Source organism: Phocoena sinus, chromosome 13, assembly GCF_008692025.1.
Source record: "Phocoena sinus isolate mPhoSin1 chromosome 13, mPhoSin1.pri, whole genome shotgun sequence".
Taxonomy (NCBI): Eukaryota; Metazoa; Chordata; class Mammalia; order Artiodactyla; family Phocoenidae; genus Phocoena; species Phocoena sinus.
This window is the reverse complement of record NC_045775.1, coordinates 82,869,658-82,886,848: the sequence shown is the minus strand read 5'-3', so window position 1 is coordinate 82,886,848 and position 17,191 is coordinate 82,869,658. Positions and strand designations below refer to the sequence as shown.

Here is a 17,191-nt window from a genome sequence, read left to right as displayed (position 1 = left end):
TGTGATCATGCTCCAAAGCTTTCTTGGCTGTTTTATTCAATGTCCGAAATAGACAGAAATCAAGATGTTTTCAGGTGTGCAAAATTGGTACGCTGTGTGCTTCACAACCTTCTGTGTGGTAAAAGGACTTTTCAGGAGCGAATAATTGACGCACGGACAGAAATCTTACTTTTTCTCCTTCTCGTGCACATCTTATACATGTCTGGTAAATACTCACATGCATTCTTTTTGCATAGGAAAGAAAAAGTCCAAATTCAAAACGTTTAAGAAGTTCTTTGGGAAGAAGAAGAGAAAGGAATCTCCTTCTTCCACAGGAAGTAGCACCTGGAAACAAAGCCAGGCAAAGAATGAGGTCATTGCCATCGAGTCAGGGCCAGTGGGCTACGACTCAGAGGATGAGCTGGAGTAAGTTGCCTTTTCCATCCTTCAGGCTTGTGTGTTCGAAGGGGCAGGAGGGGTCACAGGAGGACCCCAATACTTGGGCTAGTTGTCGTGGTAACTTGGTGGATTTCTGAGCTTACTTTCCTCCTAGGTAATTCCACTGGAGGTTCTTCCATAGATATGGTGTTTTCTGTCTTTTCGTACATAGGGATGGAGAAGGTTGGAGCGGGGGGTAGGGGAACATTATCAGGTACCCGCTATGTGCCAGGTGTGTATACATTAAAAGTCTAGGGCTTCCCTGGTGGCGCAGTGGTTGAGAGTCCGCCTGCCGATGCAGGGGACACGGGTTCGTGCCCCGGTCCGGGAAAATCCCACATGCCGCGGAGCAGCTGGGTCCGTGAGCCATGGCCGCTGAGCCTGCGCGTCCGCAACCGGAGAGGCCACAACAGTGAGAGGCCTGTGTACAGCAAAAAATAAATAACTAAATAAATAAAGTCTACATAACTATGAAAGAGGAGGTAAGAAATACCATTTTATAAATGAACAAACCAAGCTTTAGAGAAATTTCGGAAAATTTGCCCAATGTCCTACAGCTGAAAGTAGCAAGATTAGGAAGTAATCCCTCATTTAATTTGACTTAAAAGTCTTTTGAGGACCTGGATACTGTACCAGAAAAATACGTCTCTCTAAGCCTGAGTCCTCAGTAACCCAATAAGAAAATTTTCCACTGCAGAGAGAGAGGAGTAGGGGGAAGGCTTCTTGCTGTTCAGTCTTAGAAAAATCATCCAAAAATATTTTTAGGAAGAACAGAAACCCATATTTCAATAGGTATGAAGTATGGGCAAGGCCAGGGAAGAAATCTGTGTTTTTGTAACTTGTACTTCATCAGAATATAGTTATAATACACATGCTTTCGTTATTCCAGCAGTTATTTCTGTGCGTAAAAGGGAAAAAACAAAACCAAAACCAAAACCAGATTTGTTGCCATGCCAGGTTTTGTTTCTTTTAAACAACATTGGCTCCTTAATTTGAGGATAAGGCATAATGACCCTGGGATTGGGAGACAGACCGTGCTGAGATGGGGTCCTGGGCTTCAGCGTCCCCGTGAGGGGTCCTGTCCCCTCCTTCCTCACCAGTCTCCTTGCCTGTTTCTAAAGGAGTAGAAATTACACTGACCGCTTGGTGGCGCCAAACGACTAAAGAGGAGAGATTTGAGCTTTGTCTTTCAGGTTGCTTTTTTTTTCTGGTGCTGGCTGGGAGTAGGAGGCACCCACATGGGACCTTGTGAAGAGTGGAGAGGACGGGCTATACACGCATTTTTAAGGCAGCTCCAAACTCTTGGGGAGCAAGACATTATCGTATAGAATTAATTGCTCACTGTTACATGTCTTCACTGGGCCAGCCCCAGGGACATTGTAACACTCGCCTCTACCCACCCAGTCTCTCGACCAGTACACTCAGCGGCCCCTCCAGCCAAGGAATAAGAACACAGCAGCAGGGGTGAGCTGGGCTGAAATGACCTGTCCACTATCCGTCATCTATCACCAGAGCCCATGGAGAGTGGGGACAGTGCCCCTTTCATCTCTATATTCTCAGCACCTGGCAGGGGCGGGTCTTCAATTACTGGTGAAAGTTTGCTAGAGTGATGCTAGGAGCGGAAGCTTGGGGTGGAGTTGTGATGACACCCGGGAAGTGCAAATAATGTCCTTAGAGAACAGCGCAGAGGTGAGACAAGAGCTTTCTCTCTTTTCTTCCCAGCTTTATTGAGAGATCATTGACATATAATGTTATGGGAGTTTTAAGGTGTACAGCGTGTTGATTTAATATGCTTACATGCTGTCACATGATTACCACCATAACATTAGCTAATACCTGCGTCATGTCACCTAATTACCGTTTCTTTTCTGTGGTGAGAACACTTAAGATCTACTCTCGTAGCAATTTTCAAGTATATAATCCAGTATAATTAACTATAACCACTGTGCTGTAGATCCCCAGAACTTATTCATCTTATAGCTGGAAGTTTTTACCCTTTGACCAACATGTCCCCATTTCCCCCACCCCCCAGCCTCTGGTAACCACCTTTCTACTCTGTTTCTATGAGTTCGGCTTTTTTTAGATTCCACATGGAAGTGAGGTCATAGAGTATTTTTCGTTCTCTGTCTGATCTCACTCAGCATGAGTCCCTCAGGGTCCATCCATGTTGTTGAAAATGGCAGGATGTCCTCCTTTCTCATGACTAAATAATATGCTTCTGCGTATATGTCCCACGTCTTCTCTATCCATCACCCATTGATGGACACTTCTGTTGCTTCCATGTTTTGGCTGTTGTGAATCACGCTGCGATGAACATGGGACTGCAGATATCTCTTCAACATCCTGTTTTCATTTCCTTCAGATGAATACCCAGAAGCAAGATTGCTGGATCATATGGTAGTTCTATTTTAAATTTTTTTGAGGAACCTCCATACTGTTCTCCATAGCGACTGCCCCAACTTACATTCCCACCAGCAGTGCAAAAGGGTTCCCTTTTCTCCACATCCTCGCTACCACTTATCTCCTGTCATTTTTGTAAAAGCCCTTCTAACAGATCTGAAGCTTTGTCTCCTGTTTTTGATTTGCATTTCTTTGATGATTAGTGGTGTTGAGCTCCTTTTCATGTACCTGTTGGCCGTCTGTTGTCTTCTTTGGAGAAATGTCAATTTGATCTTCTCATTTTTTAATTGGATTGGGTTTTTGCTATTGAGTTGTATGAGTCCTTTAAATATTTCGGATATTAACCCCTTACCAGATACAGACTTGCAAATATTTTCTCCCATTCTGTAAATTGCCTTATCATTTTGTTGATGGTTCCCTTTGCTGTGCAGAAGCTTTTTTTTATTATTATTGAAGTATAGTTGATTTACAGTATTGTGTCACAGAAGCTTTTTAATTTGACGTAGTCCCACTTGTTTATTTATTTATTTATTTTTTGCAGTACGCGGGCCTCCCACTGTTGTGGCCTCTCCCGTTGCGGAGCACAGGCTCCGGATGTGCAGGCCCAGTGGCCACGGCTCACGGGCCCAGCCGCTCTGCGGCATGTGGGATCTTCCCGGACCGGGGCACGAACCCGCGTCCCCTGCCTCGGCAGGCGGACTCTCAGCCACTGCGCCACCAGGGAAGCCCCCACTTGTTTATTTTTGATTTTGTTGCCATTGCTTTTGGTGTCAAATCCAAGAAGTCATTGCCAAGAGCAATGTCAAAGAGCTTACTCCATATGTTTTCTTCTAGGAGTTTTACGGTTTCAGGTCTTATGTTCAAGTCTTTAATCCATTTTGATTTTTGTGTATGGTATAGGATAGTGGTCCAGTTTCATTCTTCTGCATGGGGCTGTCCAAGTTTTCCCAACACTATTTATTGAAGAGACTGTCCTTTCCCCATGATATATTCTTGGTTCCTGTGTCATAGAGTAATTGACCGTATAAGAGACAAAAATTTAAGGGTACTCTTCAGCCTCTTTGAAGAGTCCGTGAGCCTTCTAGACTCTGTAGCAACTTCTCATCCATCACCATGGGCAAAAATGTCCACTTACCAAGGTACGTTAAGGCTGACAAACCACATGAAACCCTGTGGGTTTAAAAAGTTGATGCCCATTTATGGTGTCAGTGGGGTTACGCTTCTTGAGTCTCTTAATCTATAACAATTTTACTTCACCCTTCCTGCTTTTGTTTCATGTCACCGATCAGATAGAGAATATCCCACAATCTGGATTTGCTTTCTTTTGGTATGATTGAACTCATGTCCGTATTCTCTGAATTTCTTGTAGAATGATAGCTGGATCTAGATGTTTAATTAGATTTAGATTCAAGATGGTCCTGGATACTTACTGTCACATCTCATCACAAGGCACATGCTTTCTGTTTGCCCCACTTCTGGTGATGCTGAGACTGAGCGGTGGGGTCAGGGGGTCTCTCTCAGTGTGATCCATCCACGAACCTTCACCTGACGGTTTTTACACCTGCTGATGATCATTACTAGATCCATTATTTCATTGTAAAATGGTGGTTTTTCTAATTCGATCATTCATTCTGCATATGTGCTAGCTGGCGTTCATCTATGCAGAAGACCTTTCCTTCATCAATTCCTTGGTTGCTCTGAAATACAAGTTGTACAGGAAAAGCAGGGTAATGCTTGGTTCTCTTTTTATCCATCTACCTTCAGAGTAATGACCTGGTACCCTAGCAAACTTCCAAAACTGAGTTTTATTTTTTGCTTTTCTTTTTTTTCTTGACTGTCATTGTGAATGCATGGATTTTCATGTATTTGATGTGCCCTAACCCATGACAGTCTCTGTTCATTTTTATGCTCACACTGTCCCATCCTATTCTACTGAGAGTCACTTCAGATTAGCTCCTGGTTCTTTTGACATGACCCCATTTGTCTCTGGAAGGGTCTTTGCTTTCTTGCATGATGGGAAATCCCAAGTTAGTTTGTACATTTCCTGCCGTAGACCTGTAATCAGCCATTTCCTTTTAGTGTGAAATGGTTTTTAGCAACCACAGTCTGCCTGCCAGGGCTGATGATTGTTAGTTGGCTGTCATTGCTTCTAGACCTTTCCAGTAGATGTAGCTAGGAAATATGTTTTTTTTAAGAGAAAAATAAATCATTAATTCACTGGTGTTTCCAGTTCAAATTTATTTAGACAGACTTGTTGATTCTTTGTTTGAATTCACTTTTCTCTTTTACTGGAAATCTTGGTTCCTAATGATACTAACAAAATTATTTATTTTCTTCATCATTTAATGTACTTATAATAATTTCATTTCCCCCTTTCCCACACGGAGGTTACATACTATAAAGATTGTTCTGCGCTGTTTTTTTTAACCAATATCGCTCCTAAGACTACCAAGTACAATTTGCTGTCTTTGTGCTTTTTGTTCTTAGAATTTATCCTATTACAGATGTAGAGTCAAAAGTCACTTGGATGTCAAGTTAAAGTCACTTGAAATCATTTTTTTCTCTGTGTTTATGCTGACAACCTGATATAAAATTAGACTTGTTTCCTTCTGTTTGTTTTCTAGTTTTAGAGGCTGATTTCCTTTTTTGTTTGATTTTGTCTTTTAACGATGCAAAATGTTTTCATACTTTCAAAGACAACATTGTAAGTATAAGTAGAAACCTTGGTACCCTGAGTCTCGTCTTGTTCTATCCTTCCCCTTAAAGGAGACTTTTTTTTTTTTCCGCGGTACGCGGGCCTCTCACTGCTGTGGCCTCTCCCGTCGCGGAGCACAGGCTCCGCACGCGCAGGCTCAGCGGCCACGGCTCACGGGCCCAGCCGCTCCGCGGCACATGGGATCTTCCCGGACCGGGGCACGAACCCCTGTCCCCTGCATCGGCAGGCGGACTCTCAACCACTGCGCCACCAGGGAAGCCCTAAAGGAGGCTATTTTTATTCATTGGCTCCTTATCTTTCTATTTTTATTTTTTAAAAATATATGCAAACACACATATGTTTGTATGTGTTCATACCCCCTTTCCCACACAGAGCTAACACAGCACTGTCTGCACTCCGTTTTTATTTTTCACTTAGTAGAGTCTGGTGCTGCCCGCACACAGGGTTGCCCCTCACCCCTTTGGTCAGCTGCAGAGCCTCTAGTATATCACGTCCCATAGTTTATTCAGGTACCTGCTGAGGGACATGTGGGCTGTTTCCAGTCTTTCGCATCTATAAATGATGCTGTAGTCAATGGCCTTGAGCATATAGCATTTTGTGTCTTTGCAGCGGCCTTTTCACACTGTCTTGAATTCTAGTTACACCCAGAGTGGAGGTGTTTGGGCAGTGATTATGGTTTCCAGAGGGTGTGGCCATGGGCTGCCCGCTGTGGGAGGGAAGCCCAGGTGTGCATATGATCTTTGTGACAACAGCTGCCATTAGCAGGAGGCCCTCCTGGTTCTTTCACTCGGCCTCACTCTCTCCCAGAAATGTGAGGACATACGTGAGCTGTGGGTTCCCCACTTGCAAACTTACTCTAGCGGCTGGAAGGAAGCTAGAAAGCATCACTAACCAACATGGGGCGGGGTCACACCCAGGAGTCCCTAATGCCTCACAAAGGACAGGATGCCCAGGGCTGGGGTGGGGGAAGGGCTGTTGGTGCAGAAGGTGGCAGCGTCTTCGGACAGGCTTTCCTTCCTTCATCATCGTGTCTCAGTCACCTCCTTCCACCTATTGTTCAGGCTGCCAGCGCCGCTAGGAAAATCTGACGATAGCTCCCACATCCTCTTAGCACGTTTTGTGAATGTCCTGTGGGTTCAGTTCCAAATTGGAGCCTTGAGCTCGGGGCTGGGGAAGGGGCTTGGGATGGTGATGCCAGAAGGGGCCGCCATCTCCACCCCAGGACCTTGGCACACAGGCTGGGTTGCACAGATCACATCAGGTAATGAGATGAGGATGTGGCTTTGCACATCGCAATTCTTTTCAAACCCAGCCGTGGACGTGTGTGTTTTGGACCACGTTGTAAGGATGCCTCCGTCTGGCAAGCCCTCAGCCTGCTGTGCAAACACGGTCTCCAGCCCACCGAGGGGCTGCATGTTTGCCCACAAGGAACGACCTCACCCTCCCTGGGCACCCAGGACAGTCTGCACAGCCTGCCAGGCAGCCCAGGCCCCCTGCCAACCCTTCCTCTCTGCAGGCCTGCTGTCCTAGACCTCACACCTCGTCAGACCTTGGTTTTTCCCTTAACGAAAAGAATTCACATAACCTTCAGATCTGTTAGAAAAATCCCTATCTCTACAAAGCTCCTAATAATTGACCGTGGTATTTGACAGGATGAACCAAAGTCGTAAGCAGTTAAAAAAAATAAATGCAGCTGAAGGCTTGTTGTAGCATGTGCCCTTAGCCCCATCCCAAGCCCCCCGGCACCAGCCGAGGGTCACAGTGCTTCTTTCGTCCTAGGGAGTCAAGGGGCACGCTGGGCAGCCGGGCCCTCTCACACGACAGTATTTTCATTCCTGAGTCGGGACAGGACCCTCCTCGGCCGGTGCGGGTCTTTTCCCAAGAAAATGTGTGTGACCGGATTAAAGCTTTGCAGGTAAACTTTTCCCCGTGGCGACACTGGGTACGTATGTCAGGTAGGCATTGGGAAGTCTTAAGATGATTTCTGCTGGGTTTACTTGATCTATTTTAAAGCCCAATTGCATGCACGTCGCAGCTCTCCCAAGACTCACCCAGTTAGTTACAATTGGACCATACCTCATTCTCAGTTATAGCCACTCATTTTCAAGATGACAGCGGCAGAGCTGGTGGCAGACTCGCAGTTCAGTTCCCTGCCCCAGGCAAGGGTGCTGAAAATATCTCTTGAATGAATGAATTGCAGTGGGAGCATTTGTTGAGAAAAGTTGCTGACGAAAACAACAGCAAATGTTCTTTATTCCGATCTAGTTAAAAATACAGTGTAATGTGAAAATGGGGCCGCCACCTCCTCCGGGGGGCCTTCCGGCCAGGCGGGGAGATGATGCTGGCATGAGCTCTGAGGACGACGGTCTGCCCAGGAGCCCCCCAGAGATGTCCTTGCTGCACGACATCGGCCCTGGCACCACCATAAAGGCAAGTGTAGCCTGCACCACCTCGACTCCATCCGCGCCTGCCACATAGGGCTGTCGGGGACTCCGGTGGCCCCTGTGTGTGTTCCCCTTAGACTCCCGTGCTGGGTCATGCTCAGTGCAGCCAGGAGGGATTCTAGCCAGGTCACTGGAACCCACTGTCAGGCCTTGGACTGTATTTGTTTTCATTCTTTGAGCAGAAATTCAGGTCTCTTTAGGAGATATGGTTTGGAGAACATTTTCCATGGTGGATAGAGGGCTGATACAATCAACCCTATACCTCATTTTTCCTGCCTGAGCAGATGACCAGACCAGGCATCTCATCTAAAAGAAGGAAAACGGCTTTGAATCTGTTTTCTGTCATCATGACATTTGGCTGGAGGGAGAAGGGAGTGGTAACATATATGACTTAGTCTAGGCTCCTGCATCTGAGTTTGGGACTCTGAGAACTTGTTAGCTTAGGGGTAGAAATGTGAGGCGTGGCGCTGGTAGACAGGGCAGCAGGGAAAGTTTGACAAGCAGGAGAGGTGTCTCTGACCTCAGCAGGGCGGGGAACTGATCCCAGAAGTCCCCCACCCCCTTTGGAATCCAAGAGGAAGAATTGAACTTTTTTGTGTGTATACCAGCGGTCCCCAACCTTTTTGGCACCGGGGACTGGTTTCATGGAAGACAGCTTTTCCACGGACCGGGGCCGAGGAGGGGGATGTGGCGGGGTAGGGGAAGCGGGGGATAGTTCCAGCGGGTAGTGTGCGCGATGGGGAACAGCAAATGGAGCTTCACTCGCCCACCCGCTGCCACTCGCCTCCTGCTGTGTGGCCCGGTTCCTAACTGGCCTTGGACCGGTACCGATCCGCGACCAGGTTGGGGTTGGAGACCCCTAGTATAAACAACATAGCTCGTGGTGCTGCCATTTTGAGCCCATACAGTGGGCTCAGTGATAAAATTCATATCATTTATGTTACATGAGTACATAAGTGATGAAACAGCTGATCATTTCCCCCTTGTAGACAAGCCTTGCTGTGGGGTGGATGGAGTTGGAGTCATCCGTGTTACGACCCATTACGTATATAGCCACACCTCTGCCCTGTGTGTCCTTGGAGGGTCCCTGTGCCCTGGTCGAGGGCCATCCTCAGGCAAGTCCCGCAGGTTCCGTGCTGCTCTGAAACACATTCAGCCGTCACTTCCACTTGGACGTTCAGAAGCCCCCCTGCAAAGGCAGGAGGAGGAGTATTTACCTGACTTGTTTGCCGTTGTGGGTTCCCAGAGCCCCACGGATAAAGGCAGAGGAAGAGCTGTGGTGTAGCTGAGAGTGAACACGCCCAGGTGCGGGTTCCTGCACAGAAGGCCAGAGAATGCCTCTCTCCAGAATTCTGCCCTAGGGTCAACCTGTCCCTGCTTGCTCTGCGAGCAGATCAGAGGGCAGTAGGGCACCCACACCTGCTCTCCCACCTCGAGGAGAAAGCAGAGAAGACAAGGAGGAAGATTTGGCCCATTGCCTGGACTCCAAGCCCACCCTGCACCCCTTAGCACCTTAAAATACTGGAGGGGCAAGTGGACAGTCTGATGGCCATGTTAAGGTGTCATCACCACGTGACACTCACATCTTGGCAGCTTAGTGGCCACAGCCTCAGGAGTGGATGTGACTTTGTGTGTTTCAGGCTGCGTGGTTGGGGGGATGTGTCTGGCGAGCCATTGTTGACTGACTCACCCTCATTCCACCCCACAGTTCTCTGACCCTCCCGGCGTCGTGGTTCTCTGCGTTTAGCTGGGACAGACGGTACAGGAGAGCGGGTAGCTTCTAAATCTGTTAAGGATTAAGGAGTGAGCCCAGCCCCCAAAGCCGCAAAGCACGGTGATGCACAAATTCCGCAGTCCGCTGGCTGGGAGCCACTCATACTGGGCAGGGCTGACCTTGTCCTTTTCAACACCCCTCCTTTGGTAGTGATGTTATCTTAAAAAAATGTTCTGAGAATTTATCAAGTATTGGGTAGTAGGAACAATCCACTAGCTTCATCGGAAACCAAAATTTGAGCCTTTAAGACTTAAAAACTATCATCTTTGTCATCGCGGTTTTTGAAGACACCGTGATCATATTTTGTGCCTTGATAGTTTTCTGGGCACAGGGGGCCGATCGAGAGGGGGAGACAAAGCACCCTTTAAAATGCATTTATGTAACACATGGTATTTGATATGATGGCACGTTAAACCCCAAAAGGATGGGATTGCAGGCGGTTGGGTTTTTTCCTGTGTGACGCCTTACACAGGCCCATATGCTTGACAGAGAACTTAAGATTATTACGAAGAAAGGTCTTCATTAACAAGTATTTGATGACACTGCCAAGGTGACATTTTCTGACGGGATGAGTTTTTCAGGAAATACACGGAATTATTTTAAAAATCTCATTACCACGTGAGGTAACGACTGAGGAAATCTCTTTAGTGATGTTTAAGGTAGAATTACATCTAAGAGGTCCTAATCTAGGTTTCCGACCATTAAGTAGGAAACAAGGGGTCGAGGTGGCAAACTGGCAGGTCTGATTTGCTCTGGATGACAAGGAAAGACAACAGGGGAGACGGTACAGCTCTGATGGCAAAAGAAGGCGAGGCCTCCTGCTGTGGGTGAGGCCGCGGGCTGGATCCCTCACCTCTGGGTCTGTGTCCTCGGGGGACCTGGGAGACAGTTGAATGGGATCAGGGAGGTCAGTGCCTGCCCTGCTTCCCCCAGCCTGCCCGCCACCCCTGCCCTGTGTCTGGGGCCCATTCCCCATGAGCCACCCTCCCCCGACCTCCCCCAGTGGCAGGGCCTCTCTTTTTGAGGACAAATGTGGTAAAGCAGCTGTCTGTCAGGGTGTCCAGGACCCTGTGTCCAGGGTCACCCCACAGAAGCCTCTGAATTCCAGGCTGCTTCCTCAGGGCTCTTTGAGCCATAATTTTCCCCCAACAAAGGGCCACTTGTTAGACTCTTAAATCATCCACTTCCAGAATCATCCAGAAGCACAGACTCCAGGAAAATTGGGGGGCTGGGAGCAAGCAATGCAAACGTGAGCTCCAGATGCCGCCAGCCCGCAGATAAAAATGCAGGTCAGCTTTTCCTCCTCCTCCAGACCCCACCCCACCCCATCAGTGGTTGCTTCACTGATCAGAGACGGAACTTGGTTCTCCTCGATCGGGAAGGTGTTGGTGTTTCCAGGCCCCAAGGACTCTCTGGACGACAGCTCAGAGAGAAGCGAGAGTCTGGTTCCCTATAGGGAAGACCAGCCGTGACGGCCAGTGCAGGGTTGTCTGGGGACAGAGGCCCTTGTCCAGTGTCAGGGACATTCCACTCCTCCCCAGGCCCCCAGCCTCAGGGTCAGAGTGGACCATCCGCTCAGGCAGTGCAAATGCAGGGGGAGCCAGGTGGAGAGTAGGCAGGGAATGTTTGTCCTTTGGGTTTATAGAGGGGCGACCCAAGGCCCACGTTGTCACAGAAGGAGAATTCGTCCTCATTTGTGGAGTCACTGCGTTTGCAAAGCAGCTCATCTTGTCTGCTCTCCTGAGTCCCAGGCAGTAAGAAAAACAAAACCCCAAATCTCACCAAGTGTGGATATCCACTGTCCCTCCAGACAGGGGTGAAAATGACGATTTTGTATGATTGTGAAATGGACCCATCCTGCTGTGACCTTATAAGGAGGGCTCTCTGGGGAAGGTGTCTCCCGTCCAGTTGCAGGGGGCCTCCTGAGTCATCAGCTACAACAGTGAGAGCCAAAGCCACAGGCACAGAGGGAGTCGTGGCCAGGTGTCCTGTGGTTTATTTTCAAAATAATCTTTCTTTTATTCCCGTAAGAACCCCAGTCGCTAAAACCACAGAACTAAAAGAGATTATGTTCACTTAGAACCATTTTTCCTCTCATTTTGGTGATTGTCTTCTCCCCATCGACAGGAATAAGCCTTGTACTTGCACTGGAAAATACAAGGGACTTTATGTTAACAGGGAAAATGCGTTCCTCTGCAGCGGGTGGTCCCCGCGCCAGTGGCGCGCTTGCGAACAGCGTCTTTCTTCCGTTTTCTCCTCTAGTTTGGTGGGGGAGGCTGCTGAGCACGTGCTCCTGTGTGGCCCAGGGTTGTGGGAAAGACCCTGAGCGAGATGCACCCGGGCCCCTGGGAGCCCCTCACTCCTGTGTCTTCTTGTCACCGCTTCCTTCCTGAGGAGGGCACTTACTAAATCATCGTGCAGTGCATAAAAGTATGGTCTCAGCTTAAAATGTAAGCAATGCACCACCTCACACCCATTCCAATGGCTACTGTTAAAAAGAAAAAAAAGAAGACAGAAAATAACAAGTGTTGGAGAGAACATGAAGACAGATGTTGGTACCCTGCGCCCTGTTGGTGGGATTGTAAAATGGTGCAGCCACTGTGGAAATCAGTATGCCTTGAAAAATTAAACATAAAATCACTTTATGATCTAGTGATTTCATTTCTGGGTATGGACCCAAAAGAACTGAAAGCAGTTTCTCCCAGAGATATTTGTACACCCACGTTCGTAGCAGCATTACACATAGTAGTTAAAGCGTGAAAGCAGCCCAAGTGTCTTGGGCTGGATGAGTGGACACACAAAGTGTGGTATATACCCACAGTGGAATATTACTCAGCCTTGAAGAGGAAGGAAATTCTGACACAGGCTACAAGACGGATGAACCTCAAAGACATTACGCTAAGTGAACTGAGCCAGGCACGAAAGGACGAGTATTGTACGATTCCACTTATACGAGGTACTTAGTCAAGTTCATAGCGACAGGAAGCAGAAGGGTGGGTGCCGTGGCTTGGGGGAGAGGGATCGGGGACTTAGTGTTTAATGGGCACGGAGCTTTAGTTTTACAAGAGGAAAAGTCCTGGAGGTGGTGGGGTGGTGATGGATGCACAATGACATAAATGTATCTAATACCAATGAACTGTACACTTAAACGTGGTTAAGACGCTTAGTAAAAGAAACTGGAAAATAAAACACTTCGGGAAAAAATGTGAACTTGACACTAATATTGAGCACCATGCTGGAACAGAAAGCTGTGTTTGTTTGCAGGTGGCAGGGTTGTCACTAAAGCCCCGCCCCTCCCAAGGTCTCCCTCTGCACCTTGCTCCCCCGGGTGCACGGTGGGTGCCTGTCTGCTACTTTATACTGATAAGTGTCTTTTCAGGAGAACCCGGTGTTACCATCACTCTTCCACGTGACTCCCCCCAACCCCTTCCTCCCAGGCAACACTTTTGCCCTTTGCTGCCTTTCAGTTACTTCCTGCCGAGGTATGAACTAGTAAAATATTTGAGACTTAACAGGGGTAACTTACAGCCAGATTGTCCCAAGAGAAGGCGTGAAGATACAGAGCCCTAGAGTGAGCAATGATGGGATGCTGAGAGCAGGGCTTGGCATGGGCTGTGCCCCAGCCTGTGAAATCACACCCTTGAGCCACCCCCCCATGGCTTCCAGAGACAGGGCCAAGCCTGACTCCGCCCTTGGAGGAATTGGGCTGGTCGGTGTCATGGGAGAAAGTAGCAGTTGTCTGAAGCACCTGTGCAGCTGCTGTGGGTGGGCGAAGGCAGAGTTACTGGCTACAGAGCACCTAGGACTCAGGTTCTTGGAAATGAGTGATGGGCCTGCAGGGTTTGGCTCGACACTTCAAACCCCCAGCCCAGAGATGAGCCCGGTGAAAGGGGAGCTTGATGTGCCGGCTGTACTGTTTCCTCGGGGAAGCTGACGGCCTGGCCTGTGTGTTCCTTGTGCCCTGAAGGTCTGTGTGGTTTCCTCGTCCCGGCCACAGTCTCCTGACCAGCTCTTCTCCAGGCAAGTGAGCGACACCTCCGTCTCCCCCAGGACCTCGGACAGCAGCGTGGCACCCGTGGCTGATTTCGATTATCCCCCAGAATTCTCCTCCTGCCTGGACAACTCTGCGGCCAAGCACAAGCTCCTGGTCAAACCCCGCAACCAGCGGTGCAGCAAAATGCGGCGTCTGTCCTCGGTAACCGGGCAGGGGCGGGGTGGGCGGGGTGGGTGGGTCCCCCTACGCGAAGTGCCAAGCTGGTCCAGGGTACCTTATCAACACCCCACCATCTTGTCTTGAGGGAAGGAGGGAGGGGATGTTGGTCTACGAGCATCTCTTTCTCAGCTCCGTCATTCTCTGGCCAGGCGGACCCCACAGCCCGCTTCTCAGCTCCTCTGGGGATGAGGCATTCATTGCAGGCACCACTGGGCAGTGGAGAAGGTGACAACCCTACATGGACCTCGAGCCCCGCCCCCGCGAGGGCTGTGGGACCATGACCATGCCGCAGGAGCTGGGGGTGCTCATGGTTTCAACCTAACTCAGATATGCCCCTCCCCTCCTAAGCACTCATTCATTCGGTCTTCATTCTGCAATGCTTACCAAGAACCTGCTCTGCGCCTTGGGTCCCCTACCTTCCCACTGTCTTCAGTGTGATGTCCACACTGCAGACCTGGCACAGCTGGGCCCTGCCCACCTCCTTCCATCCTCACTCAGCACGCTGTGGCCTCCCTTCTGCTTCTGGCACTCACCAAGCGGCCTCCCTCACCAAGCTGCCTCCCACCCCAGGCCTTGGGACCGGCTGTGTCTCCTGCTCAGCCCTTGGGGGATGGGTTCCGAGGCCCTCAGGAACGTCCTGTGGAAAGCAGCCCACCTGCCCATCACCATGGGCACTTCCTCCACAGCACTGGCTATACACGGACGTGACCTTTGTAAATGGAGGTGCTCACTTGTTTATTGCCAGTTGTCCGTGAGCAGACTGTACTTCTAGCCCTGGGGCGACGCTAGTCACAGAGCTGACATTTCGTGGACGTTAGTTGAATGCGTGAATGGATGAACAAACGCGTGAATGACCAAGGGAGAAGCTGAACAGCTAGAATGGACATTGCCTGGGGCGAGGACCTACTTAGCAGCACAGGGGTGGTGCCCCTGTAAGGACAGACCCCTCTTTGGCATGCTGCCCGGGCAGTCATCGGCTCGTCCCTCTGGGAGCTGAGAACTCGCTCGTGCAGTGCTTTGGCTTCACGGGACCAGGGGCTCGAGGTCCATGTAGGGTTGTCACCTTCTCCGCTGCCCACTGGTGCCTGCAATGCCTCATCCCCAGAGGAGCTGAGAAGCGGGCTGTGGGGTCCGCCTGGCCACAGAGAATGACGGGGCTGAGAAGGAGATGCTCATAGACCAAAAATCCCATCTTGCACAGGAAAACGAGCAAACAAAAAACCTTGGCTGTCAAGATTGTGATATTTATTACGAGTTTGAAAAACATATTCAGGGCTGCATTTGGCTGGATCCGTCTGCCCCTGCCAAAGCAGGGGTTGGGGAAGAGGAACGCGCGAAAGGCCAGCATAGTTTTTGGTTGTCTCAGCATGTTTGTTACCCTGCTGCTCAGAACCGTGCCCTGTGCGTGGCTCTGGCGCAGTAGAAGTGGAACGCCCGTAAATGTTTATACTGACATCTCACCACCCCAGCTGGTCCTCATCCCAGCCCAGGCAGTGCCAGGAGAGGGAATATTATTAACTCTGTTCTGTTGGGAGCAGCGTGATTAGATGACTAGCCCGAGGTCGCCTGGCTGGCAGAGCTGCCAACAAGTCCCAGGTGTCAGAAACAGATGCTTCCTCTCCGCACCGGCACTGCCCATCTGGCCATCCTCTGCCCGTAGATGATGTGCGTGCTGCCCAGAGACACGTTCTTTCTGGCGAGAGGAAGTAGATGAGCAGGCAGCCATGCTAGAGTCTCCATCTGGGTGCGGGCTGAGCAGTGGGTCCCCTGCTTCCAGTTCCTCGGGAGGGTTCCAGGGGGTGAAGCTGCTCTGAGGGCCCAGAGCAGGAGGCAAGGTGTGGGTGGCGGAGGTGGAGCGGGTATCCGCATCCTTCCTGTCCTGGCCAGAGAGCCCAGGCTCGGGTAGGCGCCGCTTTGTTCCCTGCAAAGCCTCTGCTCAGCATCGGTGGGCGGGGGTGGGGGGGGGCACCCTCTGGAGCGCACGCTCCATGCCAGCCTTCCTTCTGCCCGGCCTCGCACCATAACCCCTCGGAGCTGCCAGTGGCTCAAGCTGGATGTGCTCAAGCCTGGCCTGCTCCTCAGCTTTATCTTGACCTAATGTGGGTTCCAGTAGTTTGAAGACATGAGCCACCATCCTAAAGGGGTTTCCACATCAAGGATTTCCTGTAGTAACAAAAGACCAGTCACACCTGAGGAACCTGCAGCTTTTGAAAATTCTTCTGGGGATTTCACATCTTCCCCTTTCGGAATCCAGAGGAGTAGGGTTGCGCATCTTGGCAAAGCTAGCTCGGGTGTCGTCACAAACATCCCAGTTATGTTGTGTTAGCAAGCAGATCAACTGGAGAATGGTAAAATAACAACAACAACAATAACCTATGGCAAACGCTCCCCTGGGTGTTTGCTAAAAAGAAGGAAGGAGGGCACTGCCCTTGTGCCGAAGCCTGGGTGACTCTCTAAAGTCTAAAGACAGGTCTGAAATCAGGAACTTTTCAAAAACACCAGCCTCGGTGCCCTCAGCCTTTCGGTCATTTTCACATTTGCTTGTGAATGAATCATGACCACCTTGATCTCCTTTCCTTCCTAAGAGGGCAAGAACTGACTTTGTGGATGGTGGGGAGGAAGTAGACCAAATCTAGATTCCAGAGACCTTTCGGAAGAAGAATAGCACGAGGCCGTGACTTGCTGCCAAGCCAGGCAAAGCCTCCTATAGGAGTGGGATCAGAGATAGCTCTGGGGGTGCTAGTGGAGCCCTGGAGGTGTGGGCTGGAGGGCAGCCGGCCAGTCACTCAGGCCCAGAGTCTGGCACATAAAATGGCAGGGGCTTGGCTTGACCTGAGCAGGGAGTGGGAGAGACCATTTAAAACGTCAGAATAGATTGTCTATTTTATGGATAGTGGTGTGTATATGTTAATCCCAGCCTCCTAATTTATCCCTCCCCCACCTGAGAATCTGAAAAAGAATATATGTATAACTAAATCACTTTGCTGTACGCCTGAAACTCACACAACATTGTAAATCAGCTATACTCCAGCATAAAATAAAAATGACAAAAAAAAATAAAAGAAAACGGCAGAATATAAGACTTCAAATTTAGCTGAGAAGTTTGGGCGTTACCCTGTCAGCTGTGGTTTGCTGTTGACCGTGGTGGGATGGTAGGAATCATGTTTTAGGCAAAGCAGCCTCTGCCTTTGCTATGAGGGTGCATCCCTGCAGAGAGAAGGAATTGG

General features: G+C 49.6%; 1 protein-coding gene across 1 annotated transcript in view; it reads left to right on the top strand.

The window, feature by feature from the left end:
- The window catches only part of CRACDL (CRACD like), a 45,602-nt gene that overhangs the window by 6,265 nt on the left and 22,146 nt on the right, over window positions 1-17,191 (top strand). Inside the window, exons 2-5 of the mRNA XM_032653036.1 lie at window positions 237-405; window positions 7,313-7,448; window positions 7,799-7,972; window positions 13,761-13,946. Of these exons, the coding sequence (XP_032508927.1) occupies window positions 237-405; window positions 7,313-7,448; window positions 7,799-7,972; window positions 13,761-13,946 (665 nt within the window). The remainder of the gene's footprint in view (window positions 1-236; window positions 406-7,312; window positions 7,449-7,798; window positions 7,973-13,760; window positions 13,947-17,191) is intronic.